General features: G+C 34.7%; 4 protein-coding genes across 4 annotated transcripts; 2 read left to right on the top strand and 2 right to left on the bottom strand.

Annotated features, from left to right (window-relative positions):
- LOC104721866 (transcription factor bHLH27) lies at nt 967-4,461 on the top strand. Its single transcript, XM_010439939.2, has 5 exons — nt 967-1,136; nt 1,232-1,397; nt 1,767-2,030; nt 2,144-2,314; nt 4,240-4,461. Exons 1-5 carry the CDS (start codon nt 1,057-1,059, stop codon nt 4,327-4,329), a joined length of 771 nt encoding a protein of 256 aa, XP_010438241.1. The 5' UTR covers nt 967-1,056; the 3' UTR covers nt 4,330-4,461.
- LOC104721865 (pathogenesis-related homeodomain protein) lies at nt 5,122-9,840 on the bottom strand. The gene is made up of 12 exons (XM_010439937.2): nt 9,625-9,840; nt 8,672-9,154; nt 8,138-8,303; nt 7,922-8,045; nt 7,692-7,804; nt 7,219-7,557; nt 6,864-7,109; nt 6,671-6,760; nt 6,509-6,559; nt 5,776-6,399; nt 5,562-5,642; nt 5,122-5,405 (listed from the first exon to the last, which is right to left on the bottom strand). Exons 2-12 carry the CDS (start codon nt 9,079-9,081, stop codon nt 5,130-5,132), a joined length of 2,520 nt encoding a protein of 839 aa, XP_010438239.1. The 5' UTR covers nt 9,082-9,154; nt 9,625-9,840; the 3' UTR covers nt 5,122-5,129.
- LOC104721864 (TBC1 domain family member 5 homolog A) lies at nt 14,641-17,980 on the top strand. Its single transcript, XM_010439936.1, has 5 exons — nt 14,641-15,106; nt 15,256-15,359; nt 15,471-15,647; nt 15,733-17,624; nt 17,711-17,980. Exons 1-5 carry the CDS (start codon nt 14,949-14,951, stop codon nt 17,864-17,866), a joined length of 2,487 nt encoding a protein of 828 aa, XP_010438238.1. The 5' UTR covers nt 14,641-14,948; the 3' UTR covers nt 17,867-17,980.
- Nucleotides 18,080-19,999, bottom strand: LOC104721863. The gene is made up of 5 exons (XM_010439934.2): nt 19,781-19,999; nt 19,324-19,547; nt 18,885-19,121; nt 18,527-18,678; nt 18,080-18,428 (listed from the first exon to the last, which is right to left on the bottom strand). Exons 1-5 carry the CDS (start codon nt 19,868-19,870, stop codon nt 18,265-18,267), a joined length of 867 nt encoding a protein of 288 aa, XP_010438236.1. The 5' UTR covers nt 19,871-19,999; the 3' UTR covers nt 18,080-18,264.

Here is a 20,175-nt window from a genome sequence, read left to right as displayed (position 1 = left end):
TTTTCAAATTTAGTTGAGACCAACAATTAATCGATAATTCTTCAGTTACACACTATAATAAATTTGCACATGCAATTCGAAGAAATGGTTTCTCATCTGACATCTACGCTTTTATGATATATATATATATGATTCTTATATATACCTTAGATTTTGGATGATGCCCACATTATTTTGATTTTATGGGTGACATTTTACGTCTATTGGTTGAATAATAAGTCCATGGTTATAGCTAAATTTGTTAAAAGCACCTTATGCAAGTAAGTTATTCCACATAGCATTTTATATGGAGGATGGAATTTTGATAAATATATAGACACTCACAAATCACAAGAAAGCATCCCCAAGACCAGAGATAATTGACTTTAACATAGATTTGCTGCATTCAATTCAAGGGACATTAAAGAATCTATTGGGTCCTATTGGGTTATTTTCAATAAAATTTAGCAAAAAAAGTTGACAATCAACCTAATCATCACCATTATTGGCCATAATCATTACGTACGCATACACATAACCATGATACCTATGTTTTAATATTTGAATTCTGAAATTACATATCTCTTTTTTTTAAGACACATCCATTTTCTAACGTTCGAATCCGGATCCTAACCAATTAGAAAATAAATAGGTAAAATATCTATGATACTCTACTCTTAACCTAACAAAAATACGAAATTGGAACCGTAAACACCCTAAATTCAGTAGTATAACCCAGATGAATGAATAAATATGACGACTAAGTAATGCATATTATGAGTGAAAGAGAAAGATACGATAATTTATATATTTCCTTCTTATAATTGGACAAAAGAAATCAGATTTTGATTGAACGGTCAAGATTGGATCAGGATATTAAGATCTTACAAAATCCCACGTGCCTAAAAACTCTCTGTCAGACTCTTTTTTGTCTATAAAATGATCCATCGGCCCACTCTTGTTTTGATAGTACACTAAATAGAAAGACACAACACCAAAAAAGAAAGAAAGAACAAACAAGAAACAAAAAACAAAACCTTCCATTTCAAGAAAGAATCGTTTTTATTGTGTCCGAAAATGGAAGATCTGGAACAAGAGTACAAGAATTACTGGGAAACCACAATGTTCTTCCAGAATCAAGAACTCGAATTTGACAGGTACTTCCAGAATCTTGTAAACTTTTTATTCTATTTTCTTCTTAATTTGTTTTTTAGTTGGTATAGCTAATGTAATGATAATTGTATAAATTTAGTTGGCCAATGGAGGAAGCGTTTTCAGGTTCCGGCGAGTCTAGTTCTCCGGACGGAGCAGCAACGTCGCCGGCTTCTTCTAAGAACGTTGTCTCTGAGAGGAACAGAAGGCAAAAGCTTAATCAGAGACTCTTCGCTCTCCGATCAGTCGTCCCCAATATTACCAAGGTCTGATTCATTCCATTTAATGCTTTCTTTTATTAATTTAATCAACTGTCTCTTTTATTCAATTTTTAGTCTAAATAATTTAATAAAATAAAAAGTTTCGTCACCAGCAAAAAAAAATAGTTTTGGTCAACAAAAACTAAATAATCGAATAAACTTTGTTTCTCTTTTTTCTTTTGAAAGGATATAAAAACTATACAATCTGGTTAAACAAAATCCAACCAACATTAAATAAATAGGCAAACCAACTTAAAAATGTATTTTGGTCCCCTGATTAGCCTAATAGCGTATCATTGTGTACGTGTGTAGATGATTTGATTAGATTTTGATTTAATTAAAATATATTCATGTTGATGTATTATATTCTTTTAGTTGGACAAGGCATCTGTCATCAAAGATTCAATCGATTATATGCAAGAACTTATTGAACAAGAGAAGAGGCTTGAAGCAGAGATCAGAGAGCTTGAATCACGATCAGTACTAATAGAAAATCCGATGAAAGATTACGATTGCGTCAATAATTTTTCAGAAAATCAGCTGCAAAATTTTCCGGACATAAATGTCATGAGATCAAAGAAGTTCAAGCAAACCGATTACAGCACTAGATTACAATACTCCCCGATCGAAGTTCTTGAGGTAAGTAGTATAATGCATTTTTTTTTTGTTGTACATTTCAAAATACATTTCTTTGGGGGTAAAGTTAATTATTCCATATTCCAAATGTTTATTATATAAAAAATGAAAAACAGCTGAAGGTGACATGGATGGGAGAAAAGACAGTAGTGGTATGCATAACATGTAGCAAGAAAAGAGAGACAATGTTGCAGCTTTGTAAAGTGTTGGAGTCTTTAAATCTCAACATTCTCACTACTAACTTCTCTTCCTTCTCCTCTCGTCTCTCGACTACTCTCTTCCTCCAGGTCTCACTCTCGCTCTTTCTCATATTTTATTTTACAGTTAAATTAAATCTTATTTGGTAAGACTAGCCATACTAGTACAAACTACTAGACTCTAAGTGCATTTGGTTGAAACTCATTTTGCACAGATCGAGCCAAATTATAAAATGATATTGAAAAGATATGCTAAACATAGTTTAGAGGATTTTGTCTTATAAACAATTTTAGATCGATATGTTAATTGTAATAAGCTAGTATAAGATTAGTAGTTTTAGGCACTTGTCGGACTACAAAACACACCAACCAAAAATATTTGTCTATTTAATCTGTCGCAACTATTCAGACTTTTATTTATAATCTGATTTATATATTTTTTTTGGGTGATTTTGGTGAAAAATGGTCGCCTGACGGCACGTAGATAAATCTCTTATTAGGTGTACATAAATTAATAAAATGAATAAAAAGCATATGACTAAATGCTTTAGTAAAGTGGATTGTTCTTTTTTTGGATTTTTGGTTAAAGAAAATAGGTTACCCTTATTCATCATACAATAGTACCAAAATGTAATTTAAAGTTTCAAACTATTTTATCGAAAATCACTATCAAATTCAAAAGGGCAAACCTTTAGATGGACCCAAGTAATTACTACTTTGCTCCCACTTGTCTCCATTTAGTGGACCTTAATTCACATTACACCTTAAGTATAATTTGTCTTTTTATATAATAGTATTATCCTAATCAAATTAACTAAAAGCTCCAATTATTGAGGTGGCCTCGAGCCCATCACATTTTTTTTTTGTTTTTTGAATTTCGCCTTGACTTTTTTTGTTTTTAGGGGAGTTAAGATTCTCTTAAAAAGTTAAATGTCATACTCCATAAAATATTAGTCTAATTTGAATTACTACATTTGCGTTGTGATTAATCTTAAGTGCATCGGTGTCGCATAAAGCGTCGTCTAAACATACAGCAAGCAGCACAACAGAAACGTGGCTAATTATATAACATCACGCGCTTCAATTCAACGTTTGTCTCTTTCTCATTCACTCGTTTTTTAGCACGTGACATTTTCCCACACCAACACTACACCTTATTACATCGATTCTTTATAAATTAACAATAGTATATGCCGGCTAAACTAATTTAATGAGCAGATTTTATTTGTGTCATCTCCAGATATTTGTACTTGTATATCTTATTTCAAATGAGATGATTGAACCTTTAGCCGGCCTTTACTATTGTTATGCTAATAATTTTGGTACATACATAGACGGTCTTCATAGTAGTCCCTAATAAACCCTTTTTCATATTAGAATTCGTTAAAGATTTAGTATGTGTGTTATAATATCTCTATGTATTTTCTTATCATTCAAATACTAGGGGACTTTGGTTCGGAAAATCTAATTACCGAATGCTTAGTTTCATGATCTAACAAGCTTTTACTTAAGAGTATATGCATGCCGTGTAGGTTGGAAAAGTCCAACTACAACATACTGTATATGGATGTTTCTTGTCTAACAAAAGAATATAGTAATAGTATATCGTTTTACAGCCCACCTTTATAACATTTCCTTAACACAAAATAATATAATCAGACGCTAAAGATACAGTAAGGTATATCTAGTAATAGACCAGTGGTGGAGTCATGGAGAGTTGGTGAAACCTTACTCCAATCATTTTAACAAAAAGTATACACAAAGTCGATAATATCATTTTCAAACCTGTCTTAATCTGTCTTATTAAACCAAAGTAATGACTTTACCCCCCAATCTAATTTCCACAGGAAATAATTATATTACTTATGCATGCTTTGTCATGTATAAACAAATTTATCAGTTCTAGTTTTTCTTTAACCATTTTTTGGTCCAATTAAACTCACATATGTGAGTTAGATATATAATCATGTAGGAATAACTTTGTATTTAATTATGGTAAATCACTGAATTTGCAGGCGGATGAAGAAGAAAGCAGTGCAGTAGAGGCCAAGATACAAATGGCAATCGCAGCTTATAATGATCCAAATTATCTTATCAACTTCTAAATTACTTTTATTTTTTACTTAATACGTTTTATGCAATATATGTGAAGAGGTACATTGTTGTAACTTGTAAGGGTTGATTTATTTTCTGAGCTACAAAACGTCTGATGGTATCATCTTAAATTTAAATAATATATGAAAGTTCCTTTATGAAAAATGAAAACTAAAAAATATATATCTAAAATAATCCCATTTAAATTAAGATGACAATCCAACCCGAGCAGTTGGATTCAAAACACACATAAAGGAAAAGGCTAAAAAGCAAATAAAGACTTTTTAAAATGATTTTGTGGATGTTTTTGTCTTTGATTGATGAACAGAAACCAAATGCATATTGTAAGTTGTAAATAAAGCTAGATATGCCATTTGTAAAGTTAGGCAACAAATGTTTAGTAACTCATAAAAGTGACAGTAGTCAGTAGGCTTGTTAAGGGGAGATACGTTCAGGCAATTACAGATTCTAAAGTAATATACTTTCTTATGTTACTTACTACTCATTTTAACCGAGAACTTCCGTTTTCTGTGACATTGTTGAAACTTCAAACTGTAGTTACCATCTACCAAAGTTATTCGAAAAATAGAGTAAAAAAAGTTTCAGAAAAAAAAAGAAGAAATGTATTAAAACACAGCTAAATATTTCTATTTTAAAAGTCCCAGATTTTATTTTTCCTGGGATTTTTCTGTAATTTAAATGACACATACAAGCTGAATAATACAAAAGCTACATTAGGTATTCTTCAGACCTAAGTTCCAAAAGAATCTAACAATACCAAAACTTCTGCAAAGGATTCTTACTTTTTTTTTCAATTGTTTTCCTTTTTCTCCATGATCTCTACTATTGGAACATACACTACTGAGTCTTCTTCAGATAAAGAAGAAGAACACTTGCCTAACTTTTTCCGGCCTTTCGGTGTTTTAAATCTCTCAAGCCTCTGAGTCACGTCCAGTAACTTGTTTTCTGTCCTACAAAGCATCTCCATTACTGCTTCGTATTCTTCCTCTTCCGTAATCTTGCTCTCTGTCTCCTCCTCCTCTTCAGCTGTCTCTAAGCTCATTTCGCTGCTTAGCACTTCATGTGGCTGAACACAATAAGAACAAATGTCAACAATCTAAGGTATTCCAAAACTACTGGTCAATCATGGAAGCAGAACTTAATTGTGGTTTATTCTTTTCTTTTTTTATATTAGCAATATTGCATAAACTCATTTTGCCAAAATAGTTAATTTATATCTTACCTCTTCTGTCGTCTTAATCTCTGTCTCTTTCTCCTCTACAGCCGTCTTTAAGCTCATTTCGCTGCTTAGCTCTTCATGTGGCTGAACACAATAAGAAAATTACTTTAGAAATCTAATATTGTTCAAAACCACTGGGCAAGACAAGGTATTCTTTTTCATAGTAGATATGTTATTATAAACTTATTTTGGCAAAAATGGTTAGTTTCTATCTTACCACTAGAGCGAAAGAAGAGTCGTTCTGTTCCAGATACTGTTGCATTTCATCTGTGGGTGCAGGAAAGGAGACATTGGCCTGTTGAGTTTCCTCCTGGTTGTTATTGCAGGGCGCGAGAATTTTCTGATTGGCAGCTAAATCATTAAATCCGGGTGGGAAAGTCTCGTCCAAAGAATCTTGAACTTCATTTGTATCGTTCTCCATGACTGCTTCTGGTTCAGAGTCTCCACCAGAGACTGTCTTCAAATCTTCAGGAATCTCCGGGCTGTTATTACAGGGAGAGTAAATTTTCTGATTGGTAGCTAAATCATTAAATCCGGGTGGGAAAGTCTCGTCCAAAGAATCTTGAACTTCATTTGTATCGTTCTCCATGACTGCTTCTGGTCCAGAGTCTCCAGAGTCTCCACCAGAGACTGTCTTCAAATCCTCAGGAACCTCCTGGTTGTTATTACAGGGAGAAATAGTTTTCTGATTTGTAGCGGAATCATTAAATCCGGGTGGAACAGTCTCGTCCAAAGTATTTTGAGCATGCTTTGTATCTGTGTTGTTCTTCATGACTGCCTCTGGTCCAGAGTCTCTTCCAGAGACCGTCTTAGAATGCTCAGGTTGTTTCTCGCTCTCCATCTATCATATAAAAAGAAAGACTTCATTGTAGTCTCTTAAGGAATCCAAATAATATTCACATGTGAGAATGAAGCAAGTAACTGCGAGAGTTTTGTAACGAGTTATTTACCTTCCTATTCCTCAGTGCCATATACCGTGTATTTTTAAACCATTTGCTGACCTGAAAAAAATAAATTTAAGCACATGGAGAACCAAACAAAACTAAGAAAACAACCAAACGTTCCTTAGCTCTTTGAATGAGGAAACACTCGCAAGCCTGGTACATGTTTACCTTCTCCGGATCAAGACTCAGCTCTTTTGAAAGCCTATCCCTCACATCCTTTGAAGGAAGCTCATTCTCTGCAAACACTTTGCGTAGTTTCTGGTACATTTATGCAAACAATTTCAAACTTAGTAATGGGATTTTTCTCTTCTTTTTACACATATATAAAAGATACTAAAGCCGGGAAGAAGCAATTTCAGACCTCAACTGCAGCTTTTGGGAGTCTGAACATCGGCCTTCGACCTCCTTTATTTTCCACAGAGACAGAAGCTCTCTCACGCTGTGCTGGTATTTGTACAGCATCTTGATCTTTCTTACTGCTTTCACACATATTTACAAGCTCGCTTGTTACATCTGATTCCTTTCTTCTCTTCCTTCTGTCGTTCGGTCCCCAGTCTTCATCTTCACTACCTTGCTCTTGCAACCCTGCATCCTTTCCAAACATTTCCTGACAAATAAAATAAAACCCAAAAATTCACCAACCAAAACAATCATCAATAACAAAAAAATAGCAGATCAACATCGAAAGGATTTTTAAAATCCATGGATGTACTCACATAATACAACTTTGTATAGTCAACAGTTCGTCGCTGTCTTGGCCCACATACAGTTTCTTCATTACTTGTTTCGCAATGTTCTACCATATTGTTAAATCCATGGCCTTCCCATGATCCTGTTGAAAGTGCTACACCATCAGAAGATAAGCTAGTAGAAATGCTTTCTCCGTCGTTATCATCACCACCACCACCACTAACATTGCTGCTGCTTCCTCCACCGTTTTCCCTCATTTCAGGGTCATAGTCATCATCCTTAGAGTCATCTGAAGGCCAATCCGCTTCGTTGTTAACTGTAGCTTTAGATCCAATGGGAAGACTAGCTTCTTCTTTAAAGATATCCTTATCCATAGAAAAAAAGGGCAAGAGCTTCAAAATTACATGTGTAAAGCAGAGTTCTGATAGTGAACTAGTGAAGCGTCTCTATCTTGCGTTCAACCCAAATGAAAGACTCCTAGTACTTGCCAAAGTTTTACCTGCCAGTTGCTATCCGCAGGGAAATGAGTTCCAATCTGCGCATTCATTGTGTCGATGATTTCCATCTTGCAATCACAAAATTTGCAAAACCAGCCCTGATCTCCGGGAGGTACTGTTAAGATTATTCAAAGCAATATGATTTTAGGAAAAAAAATCAGGTGGAGAAGCAACACTGTATGAACTCTCTAAGACAATATATATGAATATGAAATAGATAGCCAAAGCATACTGCTTTCTGTTTCCAAAGGAGGGTCAAGGCACTTCTGGTGAAATGCTCGATTACACGTTCCATCACAAAGTATTATATCATTGTCCGGAAAAGCTTCTCGAGAATTGCATTCTGCACAAAATATCTGTAGAAGGTAAAACCCCATCAGGCAATTCTCCAGTGTAATTTTCAGCATCACCCATAAAGATATGAGTTAGAAAACAGAGATTTGTTTACATGGTCATGATGAATAGATCCATCTAGAGCTATCACTTTATCTTCCATGCTTCCCACAGAACTAAGCAAATCCAGCTGGCGAATGGCGTCGCGTAGTCCAAGCTTGCAGTTTAAGATCTCTTTTCGTGCTCTCTCAAGCTCCTTGTCTGGTCTTATCTTTTCTCGGCTGAAAAAACAAGGAAATACAAGAGAGTCAAACCATATAATTGTTTGCAACTTACTAAGGCCACGATTGTTTCATCGCGTTTGCATGTAAACGCAAACGCAAATGCTAAGTTCGTTTTTTACATTTGAAACAATCGAGGCGTAAGGAAAACATAGGAGAATTCACATTCAATTTGGAAACAGAAAAAGGTTGAAAACGCTGACAAATCTGTGGACCGAACTATTGACAGCTATAAACTTGATAAAACTCGTTTGTAACGCATACTTAACTATTCTATTTGGTAATATATCCGAGGCAATAGTAAAACTATAAAAAAATTTCCATATAAGATACACTGAGTCAATAGAGAAGAAATTTAATTGTTGTACCTCTGACCTTTCCAACCTTCAGTTGCGTATGCATCGATAAGATTCTGCTGCATCTTCATCTTAATGAGCAAATACCTTGTTCGCCTCTGCAACCGTAAAGAATCATCTACCTCAACCTTGTTATCCTTTTGCTGTCTCTTGCTTTTCCTCTTCCTTGTTTTCTTACCTTTCTCCTCCTCCTCCTCCTCTTCCTCACAATGTACCCTTCCTCGAGTACACTTCTTGTTTCTGGATTTTGAACATATTTCTTCTTCGGCTTTGCGCTTATTAGGCTTAGGATTTCTCTTATTTGATGTTTCTTTGCCTTTCTTTGCAAGTGATGAAAGTAAGGTAGACCCAATTCTCTCAACCGAAACACACGCCTTTTCGGTTTCGCGCCTAATTCTCCCCTTTGCTTCACTCTCCTCCATATCAAAAGTTCCCCCAATCAAAGAAACTTATATACTCCTCTTAGCAGCTCATTTCATATAAGATGTTCTTACCCTGAAATATTCAACACTCTTCCCAAATCAGTTTTCCTCACAAACACACAAACTCAATTTGAGATCAAAATCAAAGCAATGACTCCTAATTTTATCCATTTAATTGAGTGAAAAGGACTGGAACAAGTCTTATACGAATTAAGAAACAACACACAGGTATACACATTAAAGGCCACTACTAAATTCAGACATGTTTTTTGACTTTTAATTGAAAAAAATTTGCAGATTTCTGATTAAAGCTGACACTTTTATACAAGACAACTACGCAGATCCAACATTACACTAATCAAACACAACCTTCGATACACAACACTAATCTCTTCAATCATGCTCATGACCCAATACATAACTAAAAACAAAAATCGAAGGGTCAATTCTGAAACTAATCAGTGCAAAGGAATCGTAACTTTGATAAATCGGAAGAACCAAACAAGAGATACATAACCAAACACAGAAGAAAGCAAACAAAACCTGGAAGAGAGTAAGGAGATGGGTTTGAGGAATTGGGGAAGGATGAAGCCAAAGTGAAGATCTTTACGACAAGGGTAATGGGGGAAATAGTATAATTTTGCGGATTGAGTCACCGGCGGCGAGTTGAAAGGGTGCTTTCAACGGTCGGGTCACTCTCCGTTCGTCGTTTGGGTACTTTTTACTTTGGCAATGGTAATGCTCATTGCTCACAACAACTCTTATTTATTTTCATTTTGAGTCCCTGTATTTAGACACCTTGTTTTAAATTCCTATTCCGGTTTTAGATATTACATTTTTATGCCTAATTAAAATAATAATAAGTTTTCCTTTTTCGGTTGCGAATATTGAAATTCATTTCCTTTTTTAGTTTATTCTTATGTTTGACTCGGCCCATAATAATTGGTGGACTTCTTGCATATATTTGACTCAGCCCAGTTTGAAATTGTTATCGGGCTGAATCACTAACTTAAGCCCATTATGAAATAAATAAGACAATTGATTTTTAAGGGGTTCAGAAAAATGAATGAATTAGGAAATAGCGAGTATAGATTAATTTTTAGATAAGAATTTGGATTAGAATCAACTTTCAGATAAAGTACAGTAAAACCTCTATAAATTAATAATATTGGGACTAAGACATTTTATTAATTTATAATGATATTAATTTATCTATAAATTAATAATTATTATTTTATAGTGTAAATTAATAATTATTAATTTATAGATATATTTTTAATTGTTTATTTTTTAAAAAATTATGAATTGGAACAACTATAGCAAAATAAGATTAAACTTTCGGATGTTATAAATTTTATGGTTTAGGAATTGAACTTGTAATATTTAGAAAGCACTATTTACAATAAATTACAAATATTATAGACAAATTGACTTATACACATGAGACACATAAATTCAAATCTATGAATAATAATATCAATTCTCCTATTTTAATAATCTGTCAAATTATCAAATTGTAAATGATGCATATCTAAAAATTAAAACTTTAAATTTAATTATTTGTATGACATGTTATAAAATATTTTAGAGATATCATTATAGGTTGAAAATATAACATTACAATTGTTCTATAGAATTGAGCTTTAGGAGAAACATACACTATTATATCAGTATATATATATATATATATAAATTTACATAATTATTAATTTATTATATTATTAGGACCATATTTTATAAGGAGATTTTGAAAAAATTATTATCTTATTATCTTATCGAATATTGTTAATTTTTACACTGGCCCGACTTGGGACCAGCAAAATTTATTAATTTATAGTGTTTATTAATTTATAGAGATTTTACTGTATGTCTTGTTATTTGGATAATTTTTCAAGAATTAATTTTTTTTTATGGAGTTTTTAAATGATTGTAAAAGTTAACTATTTAAACAAACAGGTAATACTAATAATCCCAAACGATTAATATGTAAACAAGAAAACAGAATGAAAGATTTGGAATGGTAAATGATGAATCGGGAAACCTGTCCCTGAATGGACAACCCTAATTTAAGAGGTAGGGCGGATTACTGTGGTCGGCCAAAAAGCTAGTTTCTTGTTTACATTTTAAAAAACTTTTTTGGAAAAAAACAAGTTTGGGTCGGTTTGGTCCATATAGAATTGAATATATATCGTCGGCCTGGCTAGCCAAAGTAGTCAAGTCAATGTAGACGGTGAATACCTAACTTCCAAATTCTTAAATTGAACCAGGTATGGACTAAACTAAGTTTAGGATTAACAGATATGAGCCTATAGTCTTAACGTTCATATTTTACATCATATCCAAAAACCAACTTTTTACTATCACAGTAAAATATTATAAAGGATTAGGAATTTAATCTACTGCATATTATACGTACTGTTGTTTAATAAAGATATCAACATATGGATCATATGGGTGGAACTGAGATAAGAACAAAAACTAGTCCATAATTTATTTATTTTTTCACATTGTTGTTGTTATTCACATTAAGTTTTAAATAATCACCGACTTTAAATTTTGTGGTGTTGAGCTTGTTGATTGCAGGAAAACAAATCTATAATTTATGCCTCTACTAAATGGGATGCATTACTCGGAATTGCCATCTTATTGACATGTGGGGTTAAATGTACTGTATTATTCTCTTTTGATATGGGAGGGGTCGTAAGAATACATGAAAGTCATGTTGCTTTGCTAAATTATTGTTATCTCTTCAAATCTAAATGATGGGCTATAGAGACAAACCGAGAATAGATTGTCTGCTAATGAAGTAACATTTCAAAATTATAATAATTTCGTTGATTATCTTTTAAGACTGTGTTACTTACATATGTTGTAACAGTCTGACCTAACTCTACCAAGATTAGTTTCATTTTTACATGAATCATATCCGTTTTAAATAATCTTGATTGTGTGCCTTGTAGAAAACATAGCCTCATAACTGCTAACTCATCACAGCTGCCTTTATAGTGACGGATCAAAGCTATTCATTTCGGTTCAGTTGGCAATGATTTTTCTTAACTTTTGAAAATGTACATGTAGGCTGTAGATTTTGTATTCCTGACAAAATTTATGTAAGCTTTTTGCTAATCTTAAACTTATGGTCATTTTCATATGTTATATGGTGCATGCATATACTTGTATACATAACATATATAGTACATTATATCTACCAAATTAATTGTTCGTAAAATTGTAATAATTGCTTCCAGTTTCCTACAACCAAAACTTTGATTATAAACAAACATGAGTACACGAGGGAATTAGTGATTTGTGGTTAGTGTGTTGCTTTCGCCTAAACGTCGGATATTGTTATATAATCACTATGTGTGCTAATTCCAGTTGCCACCCTCTAAATTTGTAATAAAATAAGTCATATGATTGCGATTGTAAACATAGATATAGAGTTTTTCTTTCTTCTCGACCATGAAAATTGTTGGTTAGTATATTTACCTTATCTTAATTTTAAGCTGTATAATTCCTTTGGAAAATTTTGTGAAGAAGAAACATGAAACTAAAAGATTATAGGAGTTTTGGATTATATCGAAATTTTTTGATAAACAATTTATTGGCGGTGAAAGACTGAAAGTGATGTTGTGTTATACTGTTCTTTTTGTCCATCGGAAAAAAAATGGAGGTGATGCAGAGAAATCCACGTGGAAGATTCTATGTGGCGTAGAAGATTAGGGAACGACGTTGAAAACAATAAAATATTAATTTAGAAATAATATAGTTGTACAATACAATACTTATATACAACTTTTAAATGGAAACAAACCAATTTGAGGACCGACTCTTACCAACAACTATTTATTTGGCTCTTTTTGGATGCATCTTATTACACCAATCATCAATCCCTTCATGCACTGCTGCCTGAAGATAATATGACTTTTGGCGTCCACGAAAAAGGTGTTATTCTCCCAAAATAATTTCTGTAAAGGAGAATTACAGAAATTAATAAATACTATTTTTGGTGCTCGGTCGTGTTTTATCGTTTTCTACAAGTAAAACGTAGTATATTTGATAAAGACTACTATTTTAAAAGGTCCACACATGGTGATCGATTCAGTCATCGGGTCGAGTTTCATAAGACTCGTGTTGGAGAATGTTTTTAAAGTTTTAAAAGAACATTTAAGGTATAAAATGCGATTCATACAGGTTTAATTTAGAGACTGATATCACGACATAGATTATTTTGTTTTCATCAGGCAGTTACATGCAAATTGATCTGCCTAACCCACCTAAAACTTCGAAAAATCATTGTCTACTATATATGTTAAACGTTAACCAGTTATTGTCGAATCAGTCTCTCTTTATAGAACTAGACAATATAGTCGTTGTGTCATTAACGTCAACCATATTCAAAATATGATATGAATGTATGTACTTATTGATAGCCAAAATAAGGAAAACAAATTAACAACCCTCTAGAGTAGACGAATATGTAGTACAATCCGTTGTTTAAATTAGGTCATGTGAATTTACGTGAATACAAATAGTTTCGTATTCCACACTTTACTACTACTCACGTATATATTATTCTATCTACATTGACACGTAATGGAGACGTGTCGTAAAGGCTTACTTGGCTATGACTTTTGGCAACTTGCAATGATACTCGTGGTTAATGCCGCCACATCTGAAATTCTTAGGAAAATTCTACGAATATACCTTTTCATACCCATATTTACATTTCTCATATAATTTCATCAGAATCAGAAAATTACAAAATTTTAAGCATCTATAATNGTAAGTACGGCCATGCAAATCGATTTTTTTTTTTTTTTTTTTTTCGTATCCGTTAATTGAAATCAATCCATTGACATAAACTAACGTCAAGATTATCTATGTGCTACTCATTGTATAACTAATGTTGCTTAGATTAGGATATCGATGAGCTAGATCAACATATTCATAATATAAGCTACTTTGGTAATGGCAACACAATTCGCATATATAGTATCTCTTTACAAAAATATGATGGGCATATAGAATCGTTATGGTTCTCTTCTTGTGATCCAAAACCGTTTAGATTTTATAGTCGGGAAAAAATCTTGACTAAGAAACTATAAAATTTACTAGGTAGATCATCTTAAGAACAAAAAATCATATTTTACTGTCCAAAATTATATTGGGAAAAAAAGTGATTAAAAGTCGAGTGATCGTTGGGTAAAAAGCATAGTCATATTACGTGGTAAATGAAACGGTAATAGTAATAAATAATTAATACTCTTTGATTTTTCAATCAACAGTCATTTTTATCGTATAAGGAAAGAAATAGTATAATAATATAAAGTCAAGTCAATAAAACAATAATTTTAAGAAGGTAATGTTATATTTGAGCTGGTGCTGCTTCATCATCATCGTCTTCACCACTTTGCTCCGACAGGTCACCACCTTTAGTTTTTTTTTGCTTTTCTCACGAAACAAACAAACTTCCTATTTTCTTCTTCTTCTTCTTCTTCTGTGAAAACAAAATTAAAAAAAAAAAAAAAAACACAACTTTAATCTCTTCCTCTTGGATTCGGAGAGAGAGAGAGAGAGAGAACAAAAAGAAAAAAAAAAAATAGAAGAAGAGAATTGATTTCTCTCTCTCCTATTTTAGTGTGTTCCGATCTGATCGGACTATTTTACATTCTTTTATCATTTCCGATTCTTACAGTTGTGGTGTCAACGGAGAAAATTTCCCCGGTGGTGGCAGCTTAAAGTTTTGATTTTTATCCTTACATNTTTTTTTTTTTTTTTTTTTTTTTTTTGTTTACGGAAGAAGAAGAATAATTCTTCGTTGATTCCAATTTTGTGATACAAAGAGAAAAAAAAAAGGCTTATTTATGGTTCCATCAGAGATTGAAACTCTGGGAGATGAATCTGATCATCGTTTCGCCAATCTGAGAGGCGTGCGTTGGCGTCTCAATCTCGGTGTTCTTCCCTTTCATTCTTCTTCTTCCATAGATGATCTTCGCAAATCTACCGCCGAATCTCGCAGACGGTATGTATGTTCATAGCTTAAGCTTTTTCACACCCATTGCATTGTTTCCAAAAGTTTCCTAATTTGGAGATTAAGGAGCTTCTTCTTCTTGGTTTAGCAATGGATCTCTCTCTCTCTCTCTCTAATGGCTTCTTGTTGTGTCTATGTAGATATGCTGCTTTAAGGAGACGGCTCTTGATTGATCCACATTTGTCTAAACATGTTAGGAATTCTCCTGATCTCTCTATCGACAACCCCTTATCTCAAAACCCAGGTATATATAATAATAAGCTTTGGTTAGAATAAGCCCCTTTGGATAGTAATACATTCTTGTCTTTAGATTTCTTTATTGCTGAGATTCTTTGGTGTCCATTTCTGATGGCAGACAGTACATGGAGTCGGTTCTTTCGTAACGCCGAGCTAGAGAAAACTTTGGATCAAGATTTATCAAGGTTATATCCAGAGCACTGGACATACTTTCAAGCTCCTGGATGTCAAGGAATGTTAAGACGTATTCTACTCTTGTGGTGCCTAAAACATCCCGAGTACGGTTATCGTCAAGGTACATATACAAACATATTGAAAATAGTGTAGGTTTTGTAATGTATGATCTGACATTTGTTCATTGGTTTTTTTTTCCTTTCCAGGAATGCATGAGCTTTTGGCACCACTGCTTTATGTACTTCATGTTGATGTTGATCGTCTCTCTGAAGTGCGTAAAAGTTATGAAGATCATTTCACAGACAGATTCGATGGTTTATCTTTCGAAGAAAGAGATGTTACTTACAACTTTGATTTCAAAAAGTTTCTGGAAGATTTCACGGATGATGAGATTGGTGGTATTCAAGGAAGCTCAAAGAAAATAAAGAGTCTAGATGAGCTCGATCCCGAGATCCAGTCTATTGTGAGGTTAAGTGATGCTTATGGAGCCGAAGGTGAGCTCGGGATTGTCTTGTCTGAGAAATTCATGGAGCACGATGCTTACTGCATGTTTGATGCTCTTATGAATGGAGCTCATGGTTGTGTTGCTATGGCTGGATTTTTCGCTTACTCTCCAGCTACCGGATCCCACACTGGTTTACCTCCTGTTCTTGAAGCTTGCACTGCGTTTTACCATCTTTTGTCGTTCGTTGATTCGTCTCTGCATAGCCATTTGGTTGAGCTCGGAGTTGAACCTCAGTACTTTGGGCTTCGTTGGTTACGTGTTTTGTTTGGAAGAGAGTTTTTGCTTCAGGATCTGTTGATAGTGTGGGATGAGATATTCTCAGCAGATAATACAACGAGAACAGATGAAGATAACAATACAAACCAGAGCTACAAGATCTTTGATTCTCCTCGTGGAGCTCTAATCTCAGGAATGGCTGTTTCGATGATATTGTGTTTAAGATCATCACTGCTAGCTACTGAAAACGCAGCTTCTTGTCTCCAGAGACTATTGAATTTCCCAGAGAAGATTGATGTGAGGAAAATTATAGAGAAAGCTAAGTCATTACAAACTTTGGCTTTGGATGATGATGTACGATCATCAGCTCTATCGATAAATGATGGCTTTGATCAGAGCATAAGTCCTGCAGTACCTGCTCGAACCAATAGCTTTCCTTCAGGATCCACTTCTCCTAAATCTCCACTGATAATTGCACCACAAAGTTATTGGGAGGAGAAATGGAGAGTTCTACACCAAGCCGCTGAGGAAGAGAAACAGAGTCCTTCAGTACAGAAGAAGAAGCCTTGGTTCAGGGTGAAAAGACTTTTCAGAACAGAGTCTGAGCCAACTCATAACGCCAAGTCATCAAATGGGAAAAGTGAAGTCAAGGTATCATCAGTTGCGCGTAACTTGCTTGAAGATTTTAATCGGCAGCTCGTTGCTGAACCTGAGGAAGCTAATCGGATAGACGTTGTGAACATTGAAGATAGCTCAATTCGAGAAACGGAGGAAATGAACACGGATTTCGAAACTGCTGGGGAAGAGAGTATAGCAGTAGAGGAGAATTCATCTGATGTTTCCTCAGATCCAAACAGTCCTCTCAGAGACTCAAACTACATTGAGAATGATTCGGATAGCAGTAACGAGTCAGATTTGTTTCCTAATGAAACAGTTACAGATCAAGAAACAAGGGTAGTAGATTCGCCTCTTTCCATTTCTTCCCAACCGAGCATGGAGTTTCCAGTAACTCAGTCTAAAGATCAAGAAACAGACGTAGTAGATTCGCCTCTTCCCGTTTCTTCTGAACCGAGCATTGAGTTTCCAGTAACTCAGTCTCATGAAGAAGAGGACTCTGCAGATAAATCTGTGGCTATTATTAAGGAGCGTAGTAAGGTTTTACCGGGGAAATTCCAGTGGTTTTGGAAGTTTGGACGCAATCTCGCTGCTGAGGAGACAAGATCTAATAGTGGTGAAAGTAATAAGAGCAATTTGGTTTGTTCTTCCGAGTCACCTTCTCTTCCACAGGCCTCATCATCGAGCAGCAAAGGAGACACAGACCAGAAAGTGATGAATACTCTGAAGAACCTTGGCAACTCCATGCTTGAACATATTCAGGTCACTCTCATTCTCGTTCTCAAGTCATTTCATCTGTGCTAAAAGTAGTCGAACGTCTGATGATTTTTGATTTATATATGTTTCAGGTGATCGAGTCGGTTTTCCAGCAAGAACGAGGTCAGGTTCAGGCAGGATTAATAGAGAACTTATCTAAGACCAATTTGGTTGAAAAAGGACAAATCACAGCTATGACTGCTCTCAAGGAGCTTCGGAAAATCAGTAATCTTTTGTTGGAAATGTGATGGACCCTTTGATTCTTCTTGTTCGGCTCTCTGTGTATATATACAGTCTACTCTTTTTTTGTAAAGTATTGTTATTTAGAGCACGAAATATAAATAAAGGAATCATTTTTCTTATCAGCGTATTCTTCAACTCTGCAGACTTTGCTGTAGAACAAAACAAAAAGTTTTGGTTTTGTATGGTTATGTAAATGATGTTATCAATAAAGATGCATAACTTCTGAGTTCCTGTGCTTTGAACAATAGAGGTAAAAGCATAAAAAATGCTGCTCACATACATTAGTTTTGAAGTCTTAAGGTAAAATTTTCTAGTACTTACACATGCGATCCAGAAGACTAAAGTAGAACACAACATTTCCTTTTCCGAGTTGAAGAAGATGGAGAGTATGCAGAAAAAGAGTCTAATCTATGTTGTGAAAACCAGGGAGTAGTGAAGTTATGAAGCCAAAAACTATCATTTGAATCTCTTTCACTATTCCCCACCATTGATTCCCTTGGTTCCCTGCATGGACGTTTTCATTTTCATTTGCTCGGTTCCCGTTATCAGCTTGATTCTCTTGTCCCTCTGCACAAGAAAATAGAAACAAATTGCTTCGGCATAAGTTGCTTTTTTGTGATGGCTTCAGTAAACACCATGGAAGAGAGATCTAGCAAGCAATATACCTGGAACTGCATCTTCATTTAGTGGCACTGCAGCTGCGGGATCATTATCAGCTCTCGCAGCAGGTCTATGAGGTCGAGGTGGTGGTACTGCTGCTCTATGCATGCCTTGTGAAAGCCATCGCACAAATGGTGCAAGAGCTCCAGTTTGGTATCTGTCAATATTTCAACACCAGACAGAGGTTACCATTTTTGTTAACAAACTCCCAAAAAGAAGGTTCTCAATGCTTGTGTGCACAACAGATTAATAAATTGTTCTTAAACACAGACCAATTTAACATATTTCAGCATACATTCGTTGTCATACTCAAGCTTCATAGACCTTCAAAGAGAGAAAGCAAACCAGATTCTCGAGACTTACAAGTAAATTATGGTAGCGAAAATCACGAGAACAGCAAGCCTTTGTCTTGATCCATCTTGGTTGAACAAAAAGATGACAGCAGCAAGCTTGAGTATGAGAAACAAGTCAAGCTGAAACGCAATCTGAAACCTCCTTTCCACAACGTGCCTCTGATGTGCAGGTTGCTGCTGTTGTTGACCCTGCCCGGCTTGCGCTTGATTCTCTCCCCCAGTCTCACCCTCATTACTTGGTCTAGTACTAAACGATAAACAAACAACCCATCAATCCAAAAAGATTCAATATAAAGCCTAAACTTTTCTACACATTAACTCATCTGAAGCCAAAACCATCAGTAATTTGACCTAAACAATGATTTCTTCTAGCTATGAAGATGCAATGGCATGATCGAATATTGAAGCTACTCCATCAAAACCGTGGGAGATTGGAAAGAATTACTTACGTGGGAACATTGTAAGTGAGAGGGATAAGATAATTTGAAGGAAGACCAGCGACATGTCCTCCAAATTGATGCACAGGAACAGCATAGATCCCAGCTCCACGGTTCATTTGTTCCTCATACTGACCAGGATTCAACCCGGGAACAAGACCCGGATAAAAAACCGGGTACATTGGAGGAGAATCACCATTGGGATAAGCACGAAACCCAGAAGAAGACGCTGGATCCTGTATAACAAAACACCCACAAACCAAATCACGAAGTCAAATTCAAAATAAAAGTTACAAAATTGTTTCTGTAAAAATTCGCAAACCCTTGAATGATCTAGAGAAAAGGGGGAAACTTTTAACTGTTCTACCACTAATCTAATAATCAAAAGACACAGGAACATCGACGGAGACGACGAATCAAACTAGGCAAATCAAAACGATCGAAGTCGAAGAGAAGATAAGTCACATACCTGAGTTTTGATCCCAGCAGCATCTTCTTTGTCAGCAGAAGGTTGATGTAACGCTGGTGAAGAAGACACCTTTTCGGGTTCTTCCGCCATTTCTCAAAAGGATTAAACTTTATTGCAGAAGCTCTCTTGCTCTGTTTTGAATCCGCGAAATTGTTCGTTCGTTCGTTCGTTCTTTCTCCTTCGTTTGATAATTTTTTTCCCGATTGGGAGAGGAGGAGGTGAAAAACGCTCTGCTCCTTCGTCAGCTTCTCCAATTAAATTTCGACACGTCACCAATGCTTGTGACATTAGTATTTATTTGGTTTCGAATTTACGGTAAAATTGCATAAAACATCCTTGATTCTTTACATAAAACGCAATTTTGTACAAACTAATAAAATGATACTGAAAAACTC

The sequence above is a fragment of the Camelina sativa genome, chromosome 11 (genome assembly GCF_000633955.1).
Source record: "Camelina sativa cultivar DH55 chromosome 11, Cs, whole genome shotgun sequence".
Classification (NCBI taxonomy): Eukaryota; Viridiplantae; Streptophyta; class Magnoliopsida; order Brassicales; family Brassicaceae; genus Camelina; species Camelina sativa.
Note: the sequence above shows the minus strand (reverse complement) of the source record. Positions and strands in the feature narration are given on the sequence as shown.